Genomic DNA, 17,469 nt, shown 5'->3' on the forward strand with positions numbered 1-17,469 from the left:
ACTGGATTGGATGAATTTCAACAAAGGGGTGACCAAACATAAATAGCAAATATAACAAAATATACCAGGGGCCAAGCAGCAAGTGCAACAGCCACTGTCAGAACACATAACTATTACCACCCTCCCCAGGGTATCAAAAAAGTCAACCAACAAACAAGATTCTTGTGCCGGATCTCCTCTCTGGTAAACAAGAATAGTAATACCCTGAAGACTCTAACAGGAGCACTCATTCAAGGGTACTACGACTATGCTTGCACCTCATGGTACCAAAGCACCTCAAAGGCCCTAAAAACAAGATTACAAACATCACAAAACAAACTGGTCAGACTACTGCTTAACCTCACTCCTAAAACCCACTTTACCCCTGCCCACATTCATAACCGCTCTTAAAGAGCACCTACGGGAGGCTGCAATTAGAAACTGGGCACCGTAAATGTCCAACACCCCCCCACCCCCCCTCCTAATGTACAGTCTCCTCCCCATCATATGTATATATTTTCTGTTAGGATCTCTGGGTAACAGTACTGTATATTTGCATATCATATATGTCACAATTGTAACACTACAGTACTATATAGTATACCTGTATGTCATGTATGTCCCTATGCCATAAATGTCATGATGTCATGTATGTTGAGTATGTCATAAATGTCATGTCACTATAATTGAAAATGGGGGACCCTGATGTAAACAAGACACACGTCTTTCTCTGGTCTGCATCCCCTTAACAATTGTGTGTATTGAGCCGTACTGTATTGTACCCATTCTGCAATCTGTTAAATAAAGTTTTCATTCATTCATCCAGTTGTTTTGTTTTTGTGGTTTTGGTTGAATGAATACTTTGTTTAACAGATTGCAGAATGGGTACAATACAGTACGGCTCAATACACACAATTGTTAAGGGGATGCAGACCAGAGAAAGACGTTTGTCTTGTTTACATCAGGGTCCCCCATTTTCAATTCATAGTGACATTTATGACACTCAACATACATGACATTTATGGCATAGGGACATACAGGTATATAGTACTGTACCGTTACATCTGTGACATATACGACATGCAAATATACAGTACTGTTACCCATAGATCCTAACATACATGGGAGGATACTGTACGTCATTAGGAGGGGGTGGGTGGGAGGAAAAAATACATAGTGGGTGAAGATCTCATCGAACATAAACACAAACATGTCCTTGTTTACATCCGTGAATAGATTATTTTCAAGTTAAGACCTCAGCTTCAAGCTTTGGCGTGGAGCCGAATGTTATCCGGACTTCTGTTGGTGCAGATGTTATAGTCCTACCTGAGATGGCGCAGCTGGTGTGGAGGCAGGGGCCGAAAATAAATGCGAAATAGTAGTTTGCAGGCGGTTTTGCAGAACGCTCAGCATGTGCGAGGAGACTGTTTTTTTTTTTGCAGCGGGGCATGTAATGGTCTTTGACTGGGACCAACCATCGCGCAAACAGTGGATTGTCGAGCCAGTTCTCGTTAAATTGGCACTTAGTTTCCCATATTAACGAGTGCAAATGCTAAACTAAACTAAATGTAACATTAGCGTTATCGCTTCGCCTTGCTAACGTTAGCTAGACTCCGTTGCTGAAATGGTTCCCCGGCCAACACATTACACAAGGAGTTGTGTTGGTTCCGCCCCATTCCGGTCGGCGTGATTCTACAATGAAAAGTCAAACTTTATCTCCCGTTATAGTTTTCCCCCAGATTTCATAATAAAACATAAGATGACATGGGATTTTATCTTTCCTTTCTATGGCATTTTTAAGACCTCTGAAAATGGATTTAAGACATTTTAAGACAAACTAAGGCCTTAATAATTGATAAACAAATTTAAGACCTTTTAAGACTTTTTAAGGATCCGCGGACACCCTGCATTCTGGGGCGCCCGAGTGGCGAACCACGTAACGTGCTGCGACGCGACCGGGTTAGATTCTCGGACCCGGCGTTCTTTGCCGAATGTCTTCCCCTGCTCCGTCTCCCATTCTTCCTCTCTCTCTCTCTACCGGACTGCCCGGTAGTGAACACCAATAAAAATCTACCAAAAACATTAAAAAAAAGATAACATTCTGAAGTTTCTGATACAATAAAGAAATATCACTTTTAGTGCTAATGAAATAGAGTAACATAGTAGTACAGGTCCAAATTTCATAAGAATCTGTTCAGAAATGGGTGATTTTGGTCATCTGTGTACAAAACAAAGTTCTCCAGTTTTCGGTCGTAAATGTTCACCTAGATCCCTGATAAGATAAGATAATCCTTTATTGATTGATTGAGTAATATAAAAGTACAAACACAAGATAGACCAGTGTTATGAAGTCTCTACTCTCTAGTGCAAAGAATCAAGATAGAACCAAGGTAGTCGTTGATGAGTCTGTCTCTAGATCTCATGTCCCGAGTTGAGACTGTGATAACTCTGATTCGCACAACCCCACGTGGGGTATCATTGGAAAGCTACATTCATTGGCTACAACCCTGTCCAATCATTTTCACAATCGGCGAATGATTGACAGTTCCAGAGCCTCGGGAGTCGGGGTGGTAATCTGACTCTTGCATGTACAAAGTTGCACGCCTGACATATCGGCATGTAACTCGAGAACCGCTGAACGGATTTTGTCGAACAGCAACAAATATGGATTTCATTCTAGATATTATATGTTTTATAAAAAATGCAGACCCGAGCCGCCAGACGCTCGCAAATGGCGTGATGTGGGCCCAAGTGCAAAACGGGTCCTATAGGACCCGGTGCAAGTTAAGAGGTTTTAAAAGTAATGGATGATGATTATGGAAGAAGATAAGGTGCGTTTGTTGGACTAAGCACTAGTGGTAAAACGTAAAACAACTATAATCAAACCGACCGATGAGGAAACCTATTCGGCTCAGTCTATAGTCTGGCCCGAGCAGATGAAGAAGACGGATGAGGGCTACCATGTATAATCCTGTTCTGATTCAAGACACTTTTGGACTCAAAGTGAGAAATGGAGTACCTCTAAATCAAAGGTAACGTCTGTTTTACTTGTACTTTACCGAAACTCCATCATAAAACATGCGTTTGTATGCACGCAGCAATGGATAAACAAGGCCCCCCCCCCCCCCCTGTGAAGAAACAAGGTCATGCGTTTACCTTTGACCTGGCAATAATATAGGTGTCAAGCAAGCAGCCGCGAGATTTGCGCATACGCTGCACAAAACACACTTTATCTCACGATCTAGGAAACCAGCCTGGATTTGAGTGAAACGGGAAACAAACTCTTTTTTTACATGTTGGACTAGAAATCGTGTCTGTCAAATGAGCCATACTATTGTCTCCATAGCTATAATATAGAATATACAATAGCTCCACAAATATCGTGAAAAATGGAACAAAATAAACGTTTTGGCTTACCAGCCAAGGTGGCTGGTAGATTAAAAAAACTACCAGCCAGGCAGATTTTTTACCAGCCAAAAATTTGAAATAGCTTTTTAGTATATCGCCATGTGTTATTATTATTACTATATACAGGGCTCTACGCTAACTTTTTCCCCAGGGAGCACATGTGCTCCTAAATAAAATAAAAATTAGGAGCACACAAAGAGATTTAGGAGCACAGTGAACATTTTTCAAGTAAGAGTTTATTAACAAACTATTTATTATATGCATATTATACTGTGCGTGCGTGTGCATACTAAGGGTCAACATTTGTGCAATAGCACATATCACCAAAATCACACATTGGCCGATGCCTACTAGACACAAAGGATATCGGTTGTCAAGCTGCTTTTGTATGTTGTACTGTTGTCACAATACCAACATTTTGACTTTGATTGATACAGATACAGATAGGAAAGGTAATGGAATATATTATTAGATGACAGAACATGGAAAATTCTTTATACAATTATTTAATTCATTATAATTTAAACGCTATTGAATAATAGTTAATCAATAGTAATTAATACAATTATTCTGTTACAGCTACTGAGCTATATACTATAGCTATTGTCCATCAATATCTTCCTTTTGAATGAAATAGGTTCAGGAGAGAGATGGAGAGAGGGAGAGAGAGAGCGAGACACACACACACAGGGGAGGAAATTAGGCCACTTTACTCGCCAAATGAGAGTATTTTTTACGTTTGGCGAGTGATTCATGAAGAGCACTCGCCAGTCTGGCGAGTACTAGTAATTACAAAACAAAACAAAAAAATCATTCTGCAATCTGCTGATTCGCTCACTGGCACAAGCCGAACTCCGACTCCCCCCTTGATTCCTCCCATTTGCGCCTCATAATAATCCGACCATAACCAATGAACATCATCGTTGTACAGATGCGCTCTAAGCTCCTCCAATGAACACTCGTTTTCTAGAAGATGTCGCGCATCTAGGGGAAGTGGACAGACCACTGCGCGCGGACCTACAAACTCCTGTCACCGGCTTGACAACGTAGACAAACTTAGACAAAAATACATCGTGGATGAAAATAATTGCATGTAGAGTTGTCGCTTTCGGATATCAGTGCGGTCTGACATGGGGGCGAACAACAGCACACAACATTCTCCTTCGAGTCGGATGAGAATGACAAGTGGGCGTGAGGCTAACCAGCATTAGCCGGCTAGCTACCTAGCATCAAGCTACCATAACGCGCATTCAACATAATGGACTATACTGAGCGGCTTTGCTTAAATGCAGCCGAGTGACATTTTATTATTACCGGGTTTCCCCCCATATCACCACTCGCCCATATGCCACAACGGTGATGTTGTCATACTTGGCATTCAGAATACACCTGCTGAACCCCTAGCGTTGTCATGAGATTCGGTTCCAATGTATTGTCATCATACAGCACAAGTACAGTACAACCAGAATACGTTTGGCATACAACCAGAGTGCAAATGTAACAAGTCAAGTTCAAGTTGTTTTATTTAGCTATTACATTACAGTGAAATGCTTGGTTCTTTCACTGCCCAGCCCAGTCCAACCTAGACCAGCCCAACCCAGTCCAGCATCTTTCACTGCCTAGTTCAGCCCAACCCAGTCCAGCCCAGCATCTTTCACTGCCCAGTTCAGCCCAACCCAGTCCAGAATAGTTCCCTCTTTCATGTTAATATGTGATATCCTAATATTTTGAAGAGTAGAGACAGTGTGATTAATACATGTTGTATGCTAATATTGTGGAGAGTAGAGACACTTATTAATGTTTTATGCTAATAAATATTTTAAAGAGTAGAGACACGGTGTGATTATTACAATGATTGAAAATCAATTTAGACGAAGACATACAAAGAAGTAATTATCACAATTAGCGATTTATTTTTGGCTGGTAAAAAAAAACAGTTTGGCTGGTAAAAGAAATCATCTACTCGCCAGTTGGTTGGTAACTGGTAAGCCAAAAAGTTTGTTTCCTCCCCTGCACACACACAGAGAGATAGACGGAGAGAGACACAGTCTCAGCCCTCCCTTCCCTCACTATGCCTCCGAGCGTCCCAAGTGATTAGCGTTAGCAGTAGTTAGCGTTAGCAGGTTAGCTTAGTTGGAGTACTCAGTTAGCAGATAACATTACAGTAGTTATTGTTTTTAGCGCGACGTGGGCATAACTGGCGAGGATGCAAAGCATGTTAGACAATTGGAACTAGGGATGGGTACCGAATTCGGTACTTTTGAGGTACCGAACCGAAACACGTCAATACTACCGAGTATCGAATCAAGTGAGAAACCAAAAAAAAAAAAAAAAAAAAAAAAAAAAAAAAAATTTAACTTTTTTCTTTTCATGTCAACGTTCACACGCACAATATATGCTTACCTAGGATTTGACTTGATTCAACAACAAAGCAGTCGGAGCAATGACAAGCCGAAAACTGTCGAAATTGTAGTTATTTGAAGTTTGGATTTTTTTTTTACGACTGAGGTAGGTAAATTAAATTTCTTGAGACTAAAGTACCGAAAAAAGGTACCGTTGTCTGTGTGTATACTCGAGTGGCCTCCAGCTCCAGCAAGGATTCTCCGGGGGTGCAGCTGGACCCTAAACGCTACATTCAGCATGCAAAAGGATTCTCCTGAGCTACAGCTGGACCCTATTCAGCAGCCCTCACTCGATGTAAACCAGGGACTCGAATACGCATGTTGTTGTTGTAGGACATTGATGCCAGGAGCTATCTGTAGCTACTGCTGGATGGCGTTGGGACAACGCCTCAGTGAACTATTTAGTTTACTGCAACATTTCGTAGTGACTAGTTACCTAGCCAACGGAGGTATTATGCACTGGACTATTGCTGGAGGATTTGTTGATGTCTGGAGCTATCAGTAGCTAGCCGGCTGGATAACGTTACACAATGCCTTATGTATTAAACTAAGTGAATAGTTGACTGGGTCATTTTGTAACGGTAGCTAACGTTATCTCACGAAGGTCCCACACTGACTAGACTAACGTCACGGTGACTCGGAGGCAATAGCCTCTGTTTACATGCAGGCATACAGGGGTAGGAGCAGCAGCAGCAGTGCTAACTAACGTCACGGTGACTCGGAGGCAATAGCCTCTGTTTACATGCAGGCATACAGGGGTAGGAGCAGCAGCAGCAGTGCTAACTAACGTCACGGTGACTCGGAGGCAATAGCCTCTGTTTACATGCAGGCATACAGGGGTAGGAGCAGCAGCAGCAGTGCTAACTAACGTCACGGTGACTCTGAGGCAATAGCCTCTGTTTACATGCAGGCATACAGAAACAGGTGGGGAGGGGGTAGCAGCAGCAGCAGCAGTGCGCGGTGCGCGCTTCATGTCTGTGCTGAGTAGGGATGGGTACCGAATTCGGTACTTTTGAGGTACCGAACCGAAACACGTCGGTACTACCGAGTATCGAATCAAGTGAGAAACCGAAAAAAAAAAAAAATAATAATAAAAAAAAAAATTATTAATTTTTTTTTTTACCTTTTTTTTTTTTTGTTTACTTTTTTCTTTTTATGTCAACGTTCACACGCACAATATATGCTTACCTAGGATTTGACTTGATTCAACAACAAAGCAGTCGGAGCAATGACAAGCCGAAAACTGTCGAAATTGTAGTTATTTGAAGTTTGGATTTTTTTTTACGACTGAGGTAGGTAAATTAAATTTCTTGAGACTAAAGTACCGAAAAAAAGGTACCGTTGGGTACCGGTATCGATTCACAGGTACCGGTACCGTATCGGTTCAAATGTGAAAGGTACCCATCCCTAGTGCTGAGACAGCGAGTGAGAACTCCGCTAAAGAATTGGATCATGATTTTCGGTTTTCACATGACTATTTGATTGCCCGCCACACGGCGCTCAGACGTCTCAGTGGGAGGCGCCAAACGTAAAAACTGAGCGCAAATGGCGGGTGGCGCTCTCTAGTTTCGGTCCCTGTGTGCACAGTAAGAGAACAGCAGCAGTACTCACCCACTCTGGCTGCTCAGGGGCCGGGTTGACCATCACCTCTTCAGAGACATGAGCAGAGGTCTGAGGACAATGAGCACAAAAGACGTGGGGATTCAAAAATCACGTTTCAATCACAGACAAGAGAGACATTAAAGTTCTGTCAACAGGCTCGGGAAGCGGGTCGGTACTTTGCTACATTGTTAGCTGTAAAGGAATGTGAATCACTACCCACTTTCAAAAACACTCTCAAAGAACACCTACGGGAGACTGCAATTCGAAACTGGCCCCTACAAACGTCCTAACCCAGTTGTACAGTAAATGACCAAGTATGGCTTTGTCAGTATTCCAAAGTACAGTGTCCCCCACCCACCCCAACCTCCAATGTACAGCCCCCCCCCCCCCCCCCACCTCCTCCAATGTACAGTTTCTACGTCAAATGTATATACACTCTTTTCTGGACACTTTTTGTATCACAAACCGTACTGTATTTGCAAATCTGGTATGTCATAAATGTATAGATGTAGCAGTACTGTCTATCTGTATGTCGTGTATGTCATATATGTTATGATGAATTGAAAATGGGGGACCCTGATGTAAACAAGACGAAAGTCTTTTCTCTGGTCTGCATCCCCTTAACAATTGTATGTATTGAGTAGGGGTGGGAATCGCCAGAGACCTCACGATACGATACTATCGCGATACTTGCGTCACAATACGATAGTATCGCGATACTAAATATATCGCGATACGCTGAGTATTGCGATATTAAATTTTTTTAGTGAGCAAATTTTATTTATTACCTTTTTTCAACTGCAAAGTAAAACTTTGTCAACATGTTTTATCTAATAAAAAAAAGTTCAGTCTGTTCATCTCACTTCAATTATTTTTATTGCAGAACATGGTATTTTCTCAAGCAGACACTGTAATCTGTGTTGCATGTACCTGACAAACTGAACTGTTTGTATTACAGTCATATTCCAACTTAACTGAATTCACGTGTGTGTGTGTGTGTGTGTGTGTGTGTGTGTGTGTGTGTGTGTGTGTGTGTGTGTGTGTGTGTGTGTGTGTGTGGACTACTGTACTATTACAGGTATTGAAATGAACAATGCAACTTCCTTATACAATTCTTTTTTTATGAATACTTTTATATCGATACTTGGCGTCCCTGTATCGATACAGTATCGCCACGCAAAGTATCACGATACTACTACGTATCGATTTCCCCCCCCCCACCCCTAGTATTGAGCTGTACTGTACCCATTCTGCAATCTGTTAATAAACTTTTCAATCAATCAATCAATCACAGACGTCATCTTGACCGGGATCACGGACATCAATTTGAAATGAGAAACGTCTAAAACTGTTTAATTCAGATCAGATTGATATTGAAATTATTTTATTTTATATTTTATACATATTATTTTTTTAATGTACATATTCAGAAAAACTTGAAATGCTTGTTTTTCCCAGCTCCTCAGCCGTAGTAAATTTGTAAACAACAATACACAACGATCTATACAAACTATACAATACAAGGTATAATATGAACTGAATATGAACAGCGGATAAATAATGAAGGAATTATATATCTAATACATCTATTTGATTGTTTTATTACCTGCATTGTTTTACCCTTTTTATTATTATCTGCACTATTTTTATTCCATCTGTTTTTATTGCTTTCATTATTATAGTTTTTACTGCTGTGAAGCTCTTTGGGCTGCAATTCTTGTATGAAGGTGCTATACAAATAAAGTGTATTATTATTATTATTATTATTATTATTATTAAATGAACAAAAATGTAGGAAGGGTTGGGGCGGAGAAGAAAAGGGTTTCGTTTTCTGACATAACGGTCATTAAGATTTTCTGTCCGAATTTCACCTGTCTGCCCAAAAGTCTGCCCGTCAACAACACAGTGAACAGGAGTGACCCATTACATACTGACCCAGAAATCTGACGTCAGCTTCTCAAACTCTATAATAGTATCAACACCTGACTCCCACTGAACACTGTGGCAGAATACCTCACTAGAACCTCTTGGAGACTGAGAGAACAGGGATTATTGACACAATATTATGGAATAGGTTTGCCTTACTGGGTCGACAGGACACTAAAAACGGTGTATCCGGTACGTACCTCGGTTTTGAAGTCACAGTTCACGGTTAATTTCGGTACAGTGGGGGAAAGTTACGCGCGTCCATTAGTGGTTAAAGTAACTTTGTATTCGTTCAGTACACAGCGCGTACTGAACCGAAGGTCCTGTACTGAAACTGTTCGGTACGAATAAGTGTACCGTTACACCCCTAGTCGACATGCAAGATGATTTCTACTGGTCCGGCTGCAACTAAGAACTATTTTGATAGTCGATTATTACTTCAATTAATCGGATTAAAAAGAAAAAGCTAAATTGAATGCAAAAACAAAACTACCTCATCTTGTACGATGCTCTTTCAAACAACTTGCAAATTGATGGGGAAAAAACTAATGTAAATGTATAGTATGATTGATATATCTACATCAAGAGTGCAAAACTATTCAATGAAGTGCACATATAGGTCTTTTCATATTTGTTCTCAGTTTGAAAGGAGTTGAACGGTTTAAATATTGATAAAGGAAAACATTAAACACAAACGAAGTGTTAACACTACAGGCTTCACATCAAATGGCTTCAACAACAGACCATGGAGGTGCATCATAAAACAGACACAAATAATACATACAACTATTTTTTTATAATGGATTAGTTGTTGCAGCCCTAATCTACTGGTGGCCACTGGACACAGATCAACAAGTTCTGATCTACTGGTGGCCACTGGACACAGATCAACAAGTTCTGATCTACTGGTGGCCACTGGACACAGATCAACAAGTTCTGATCTACTGGTGGCCACTGGACACAGTTCAACAAGTTCTGATCTACTAGTGGCCACTGGACACAGTTCAACAAGTTCTGATCTACTGGTGGCCACTGGACACAGTTCAACAAGTTCTGATCTACTAGTGGCCACTGGACACAGTTCAACAAGTTCTGATCTACTAGTGGCCACTGGACACAGTTCAACAAGTTCTGATCTACTGGTGGCCACCACTGGACACAGTTCAACAAGTTCTGATCTACTAGTGGCCACTGGACATAGTTCAACAAGTTCTGATCTACTAGTGGCCACTGGACACAGTTCAACAAGTTCTGATCTACTAGTGGCCACTGGACACAGTTCAACAAGTTCTGATCTACTGGTGGCCACTGGACACAGTTCAACAAGTTCTGATCTAGGCCTGCCACGATAACACATTTTGCTGGGCGATTAATTGCCCCCGAAAATATCGCGATAAGCGATATTATTGCGACCGGTTAGAGAATTTTTTTTTTAGACATTTATTTCCCCAAACTTTTATTTTGAAGCCCACCGCTCCGTCTTTTCCGGTGTTTTAGACTTTTCCCCGGCGCTGCACCTGGACCCTAGTCAGCAGCCCTCACTCATGCGATGTAAACCAGGGACTCGAATACGCATGTTGTTGTTGTTGTTGTAGGATATTGATGCCAAGAGCTATCTGTAGCTACTGCTGGATGGCGTTGGGACAACGCCTCAGTGAACTATTTAGTTTACTGCGACATTTCGTAGTGACTAGTTACCTAGCCAACGGAGGTATTATGCACTGGACTATTGCTGGAGGATTTGTTGATGTCGGGAGCTATCCGTAGCTAGCCGGCTGGATAACGTTACACAATGCCTCGTGTATTAAACTAAGTGAATAGTTGACTGGGTCATTTTGTAACGGTAGCTAACGTTATCTCACGAAGGTCCCACACTGACTAGACTAACGTCACGGTGAGGCAATAGCCTCTGTTTACATGCAGGCATTAGCAGCAGCAGCAGTGCTAACTAACGTTACATAGTTACAGAAACAGAAACAGGTGGGGAGGGGGTAGCAGCAGCAGTGCGCGGTGCGCGCTGCATGTCTGTGCTGAGACAGCGAGTGAGAACTCCGCTAAAGAATTGGATCATGATTTTCGGTTTTCACATGACTATTTGATAGCCCGTCACACGGCGCTCAGACGTCTCAGTGGGAGGCGCCAAACGTAAAAACTGAGCAGGAGCAACACTATTGAGAAATGTAGTTAAGCTATGTGGCGTTGCCCCACGGAGCTCCTGTGCTACTGCTCTGTAGTAAAGCCAGCGGCCCGCCTCCCAACACGGACAGTGACTGACAAGGGGCACTGGTTCCGCCTCATTAAAACAAACGCGCAAATAGCAATTAATCGCGCCCGTCAAAATCATTGCATTAATTTTAATTATCGCGGCAATTAATCGATTTATTGCTTATCGCGGCAGGCCTATTCTGATCTACTAGTGGCCACTGGACGTTACCGGAGCGATACCGGAGTCTCAAGGCGAGCACAGAAAGACTCAGAAGCTTCTATCCCCAGGCCATCAGGCTGCTAAACGAACAATGAACACTACACAACAACAACAACCATCAAACGCACATAGCACACACATCCACACGCACACACACTGTAGCACCCACTCCACACACTTTATAGCACACACCCACTTTAAACAAACACACTGTAGCACCCACTCCCCACACTTTATATTTATTGATGAAGGATTGCACTACAACTCGACACTCGTACACCTTACTGTAAATTGTACCTAAATTGTACCTCATCCCATTTCTGCTTTGCACTATATAGTACTGTACATTAGTACACTGCATAGTATTGCATATTATATGGTAACTCAGTTACATCTATTCTGCATCGAACATTGTACATATGTCTATACTGAACACTGTGACCTCATTTTCTACTTCTAAATTACATGCTATACTATGTTATTTGATACTATCTTGTCTAGCACAGTCTCTGGAGCGTAACAGTAAGAAGCATTTTGTATGAAAGTATTCTGTACTTCTGTATGACAACTATTAAAGAAACTTGAAACTTGGACACAGTTCAACAAGTTCTGATCTACTAGTGGCCACTGGACACAGTTCAACAAGTTCTGATCTAGTGGTGGCCACTAGATGGGAATCGAAAACCGGTTCCCGTTGCCTGGCTTTTGGTCATATGCTCCCGAAATGCTCCCGCTGTTTGGCTACTTCTATGTGCAGTGAAAACTACTTGAATGCTTTAGAACATGGTCATTGATTTAGTTTAGGGTGAGCTAAAATTAGCCGCGGAGCTATCGCTAGCTAACGTGAGCTAACGCTATTTAATCAAGCTCACAAAGAGAGATAAACAGCTGACAGCGGATAGTACAGGTACAAATACAATAAAACAGCGGGTGGGGACTGTTGTGTAAACATTGTACTCTTTAGTTCACATATAATAAGAGCCGGATTGTTTATTTACTAAGTCTCTACTCTGAGTCCGTCAGACAGGAAGTACCATGGTGCAACATACAAATGTGTCCGTGTAGCAACACAAGCCAATACCTACAGGACAGGGGCCCGGGGAGGGAGCTCTGTGTGTCTGTGTGTGTGTGTGTGAGACAGAAGTCAAGAGGAATAACGACTCCTAAAGAATCTCAAATACATTATTTTATTTAAGTGTAGGCTATAGTTAATGTTTTATTTTTTGTATTTTTCTGACATGGTAAATGGCTGCTTTTTTATATAGCGCTTTTATCCAAAGCGCTTTACAATTTGTTCCTTACATTTTACCCAATCACTCACACATTCACACAACGACGGCGCAGGCAACCATGCAAGGTGCCAACCTGCTCATCGGGAGCAGTTAGGGGTTAAGTGTCTTGCTCAAGGACACATCGACACGCTGCCCGGGAGGAGCGGGAATCGAACCGGGAACCTCCGGATTGCCAGACGACTGCTCTACCTCCCGAGCCACTGTCGCCCCTGACATGGGGGCTCAACAATAAATGACAATCAGAAATGTCAAGTTGCATGTTGTTATTCTAACCAGCTTAGTTCTGTTGCATTTCCAATTTATTTATTTAAATTATAAATTGATCAGGTATCGATAAGAGAATCGATAAAGAATCGAATCGATAAGCAGAATCGATAATGGAATCGTATCGATAAAATCCTATCAATTCCCATCCCTAGTGGCCACTGGACACAGTTCAACTAGTTCTGATCTACTGGTGGCCACTGGATACAGTTCAACAAGTTCTGATCTACTGGTGACCACTGGACACAGATCAACAAGTTCTGATCTACTGGTGGCCACTGGACACAGATCAACAAGTTCTGGAAATATCACACCAAAAATTTGAGACAAATGTATAGATTAAATCAGATAATCATTCATCAGTGCCTTCCTTAATACTTAGTATTACTGTAGCCTATTATCTTTAATACCTATAGGTTTTTAATGTAGATTTTAAGTTGCTGGTCCTCTGCTCATATTTAAGTGTTTTACATAAAGGGGGCTGTCATATCAGCTGTCAATCACAAAAAAGAGAGAGGGGGAGAGGGAGAGAGCGATGGGGGGGGGGGGTAGTTTTGCAAGACAGGAAAAAATTGCTTTAATATTACCTCTCCCTCTCCTGTCCATCCAGGGGGGGGATATGTGATGCCATTGGCTCCTACTGGTGCAACATAACCTGGAGGTGGGACTGTCACAGGCATCACTGGTGGAGGAGGCATAGGTGGAGGCGGTGGTGGAAAACCCATAGGGGGGAGTGGATCCCCAGGTGGACCTGGAGGCCCGTAGCATCCATCCGGGGGTGGTGGCCCGTCTGGCCCCCAGTCCCCTGGAGGCAACGGGCCCCCGGGTCCCCAGCCTTCTGGCCCCATGGAAGGTCCACCAGGTCCCCAACCGTCAGGTCCGCCTGGGCCCCAACATCCAGGTCCACCTGGGCCCCAACCCCCAGGTCCACCTGGGCCCCAACCTCCGGGTCCACCTGGGCCCCAACCTCCGGGTCCATCTGGGCCCCAACCTCCGGGTCCACCTGGGCCCCAACCTCCGGGTCCACCTGGGCCCCAACCTCCAGGTCCACCTGGGCCCCAACCTCCAGGTCCATCTGGGCCCCATCCACCTGGGCCAGGTGGTCCCCAGCCTCCAGGAGGCCCCCAACCAGGCGGCGGTTCTCCTGGTCCATCTGGGCCCCATCCGCCTGGCGGTGGAGGCCCCCACGGGCCCCATTCTCCCGGCGGTGGAGGCCCATTAGGCCCCCAGTCTCCAGGTGGACCTGGCCCATTCCACTTTCCTGTGCCTCGTCCCATTCCGCGACTTCACTTATATATAAACCTAACGTATCATTCGCCCGAGTGCCTGCTGGCAAGAGAAGCTAAGCGAACTAACCTTTTAGGCACAACAGGAACTTAGTAGCCATATAACGCGAACTTTATGTAGCTTATTATTAGCTTGCTCGCTAGCTAGCCAAACGTTAGTTAATGGAAACGTATACAACTACAGGTAAAGGCTACGCTAGCTAACAGCTAGCTTGTGGAACTGAGATGCAGGCTCCGCCAACAAGCAAAATCACTCTGAAGGGTGTTTTTCTATAATAACGTCGCGTTTACCGACGGCATTAGCGCTCGTGGTTCCGGTAGGAGCTAACTAGCTGTCTGGCTGTGAAGATGCTGAACAAACAAGCGTGATTTATTTCCGTAGCCTATGTTTGCGAAGACGCTCTCTGATTGGCTAGCCACGTACAGCGAAGACCCTCTCTGATTGGTTTAGCGCCGAAGGGTCTCTTCCGCATATTCAATGATGTTCCCGACCCTCCCTAACCCTAACATTAACCCTAACTCTAAGCATAACCCACTTCGAAAGAGGGCCAAAGCATAACCACTTTGAAGCAGAGAATATATATGTACAAGGCGGAAGAGACATTTCGGCGCTAAACCAATCAGAGAGGGTCTTCGCAGTACGCGGTTAGCCAATCAGAGAGCGTCTTCGCAAACATAGGGTACGGGAGAAAAAAATCACGCACAAACTAACGCTGCCAAGATGGAGGCGACGGTCTGATGCTTTCACAATAAAAGCACAGATGTGGGGGAGGAAATGTTCTTTGTGGTGTCTGTAGTAATATCATTTAATTGTTTGATTTTGAATTTAGCGTCTGTATTTATTATCTTTGTTATTCTATTGTCATTATTATTATTATTATTATTATTATTTGTATCACAAACAGTACTGTATTTGCAGAATGAATGAATGGATGAATGGATGAATGAATGAATGAATGAATGAATGAATGAATGAATGAATGAATGAATGAATGAATGAATGAATGAATGAATGAATGAAAACTTTATTTAACAGATTGCAGAATGGGTACAATACAGTACGGCTCAATACATACAATTGTTAAGGGGATGCAGACCTGAGGAAGACGTTTGTCTTGTTTCCAACAGGGTCCCCCATTTTCAATTCATATAGACATTTATGACATACACAACATACATGACATTTATGGCATAGGGACATATAGGTATTTAGTACTGATACATTTGTGACATAAACGGTATTCCAATATACAGTACTGTTACCCCTAGATCCTGACAGAGTATATACATATGATGGGGAGGGGACTGTACATTAGGGGGGGGTGGGTGGGTGGGTGGGAGAGAAATATACATACGGCGGGGAGGGAATATATACATGCGGTGGGGAGGAGACTGTCTATTAGGAGGTGGTGGGGGTTTTGGGCATTTACGGTGGCCAGTTTCGAATTGCAGCCTCCCGTAGGTGCTCTTTAAGAGCGGTTTTGAATGTGGGCAGGGATTCACATTCCTTTACAGCTTTGGGTAGGGCGTTCCACATTGTTGTGGCATAATTGTGAAACGTGTTTAGTCCCTTGTTTGAGCCGAATCTGGGTTTAACATGATTTGTTGAGCTTCCTCTAGTGTAGTGGTTGTGGTATTCACTGACCTTTGGGAAGTATTTTGACATGTACATGGGCACCCCGGTCGTATAGTGTATCTTGTAGACCAGGCCCATTGCAAATCTGGTATGTCATAAGACTCATAAATGTATAGACGTAGCAGTACTGTCGTGTATGTCATATAATGATGAATTGAAAATGGGGGACCCTGATGTAAACAAGACGAAAGTATCCCCATAACAATTGTGTGTATTGAGCTGTACTGTACTGTACCCATTCTGTAATCTGTTAATAAAGTTTTCAATCAATCAATCAATTATTGTCCTGTCTATTATTATTATTATTGTATTGTGTGTTGTCATGTTTTGTTTTATATTTCATGTAAAAGAAAGAAATACAATTTTAAAAAATAAATAAAAGCACAGATTTCCCTGGTGCTGTTCTTGATCTGCCTTCAAATAAAATTGTAAATGTGTGGTGATAGATTGATTGATTGATTGAAAACTTTATTAACAGATTGCAGAATGGGTACAATACACAGCTCAATACACACAATTGTTAAGGGGATGCAGACCAGAGAAAGACTTTCGTCTTGTTTACATCAGGGTCCCCCATTTTCAGTTCATAGTGACATTAATGACATACACAACATACAGATATATATCTTGACATCTGACATACATGACATACAGGTATACAATACTGTTAAATTTGTGACATACAAGATATGCAAATATAGGGTACTGTTATCCTAACAGAAAATATATACATACGAGGGGGAGGAAACTGTACATTAGGAGGGGGTGGGTGGGTGGGAGGGGGTGTTTGTACATTTACGGGGGCCATACAGATATATATCATGACATTTACGACAATACATGACATACAGGTATACAGTACTGTTACATTTGTGACATACAAGATATGCAAATATACAGTACTGTTAACCAGAGATCCTAACAGATAATATATACATGCAAGGGGGAGGAAACTGTACATTAGGAGGGGGGGTTTGGACATTTACGGTGGCCAGTTTTGAATTGCAGCCTCCCAGGTGCTCTTTGAGAGCGGTTTTGAAGGTGGGTAGGGATTTACACATTTTTACGGCTGTGGGTACGCCCTGGTAATGACTTATTGCTCGTTCATCATGGCTCAGACTCTTGTGTGCTGCTCAAATATATAGTAATGGCTCAAATATGTGGCCACTTTATTAGTTAGGCTACAAGTGAGGTGCATATGGCCAGATGTATGCCTTTAGGCTCTTAAGACACACAAATAAAAGGGATT

The 17,469-nt window shown here is 42.6% G+C and overlaps 1 protein-coding gene across 2 annotated transcripts in view; it reads right to left on the reverse strand.

Moving 5' to 3' along the window:
• The window catches only part of LOC311234887 (uncharacterized protein), a 98,259-nt gene extending 83,516 nt beyond the window's left edge, over positions 1 to 14,743 (reverse strand). For both annotated transcript variants that reach the window (XM_084322149.1, XM_084322148.1), the window contains exons 1-2: positions 13,886 to 14,743; positions 7,401 to 7,460 (exon numbers count right to left, since the gene is read on the reverse strand). In XM_084322149.1, the coding sequence (XP_084178275.1) occupies positions 7,401 to 7,460; positions 13,886 to 14,575 (750 nt within the window). In that variant the 5' untranslated portion in view covers positions 14,576 to 14,743. The remainder of the gene's footprint in view (positions 1 to 7,400; positions 7,461 to 13,885) is intronic.
• Positions 14,744 to 17,469: the final 2,726 nt, after the last annotated feature.

This window comes from Notolepis coatsorum (assembly GCF_963971535.1).
Source record: "Notolepis coatsorum genome assembly, chromosome: 9".
In the NCBI taxonomy this organism is placed as follows: domain Eukaryota; kingdom Metazoa; phylum Chordata; class Actinopteri; order Aulopiformes; family Paralepididae; genus Notolepis; species Notolepis coatsorum.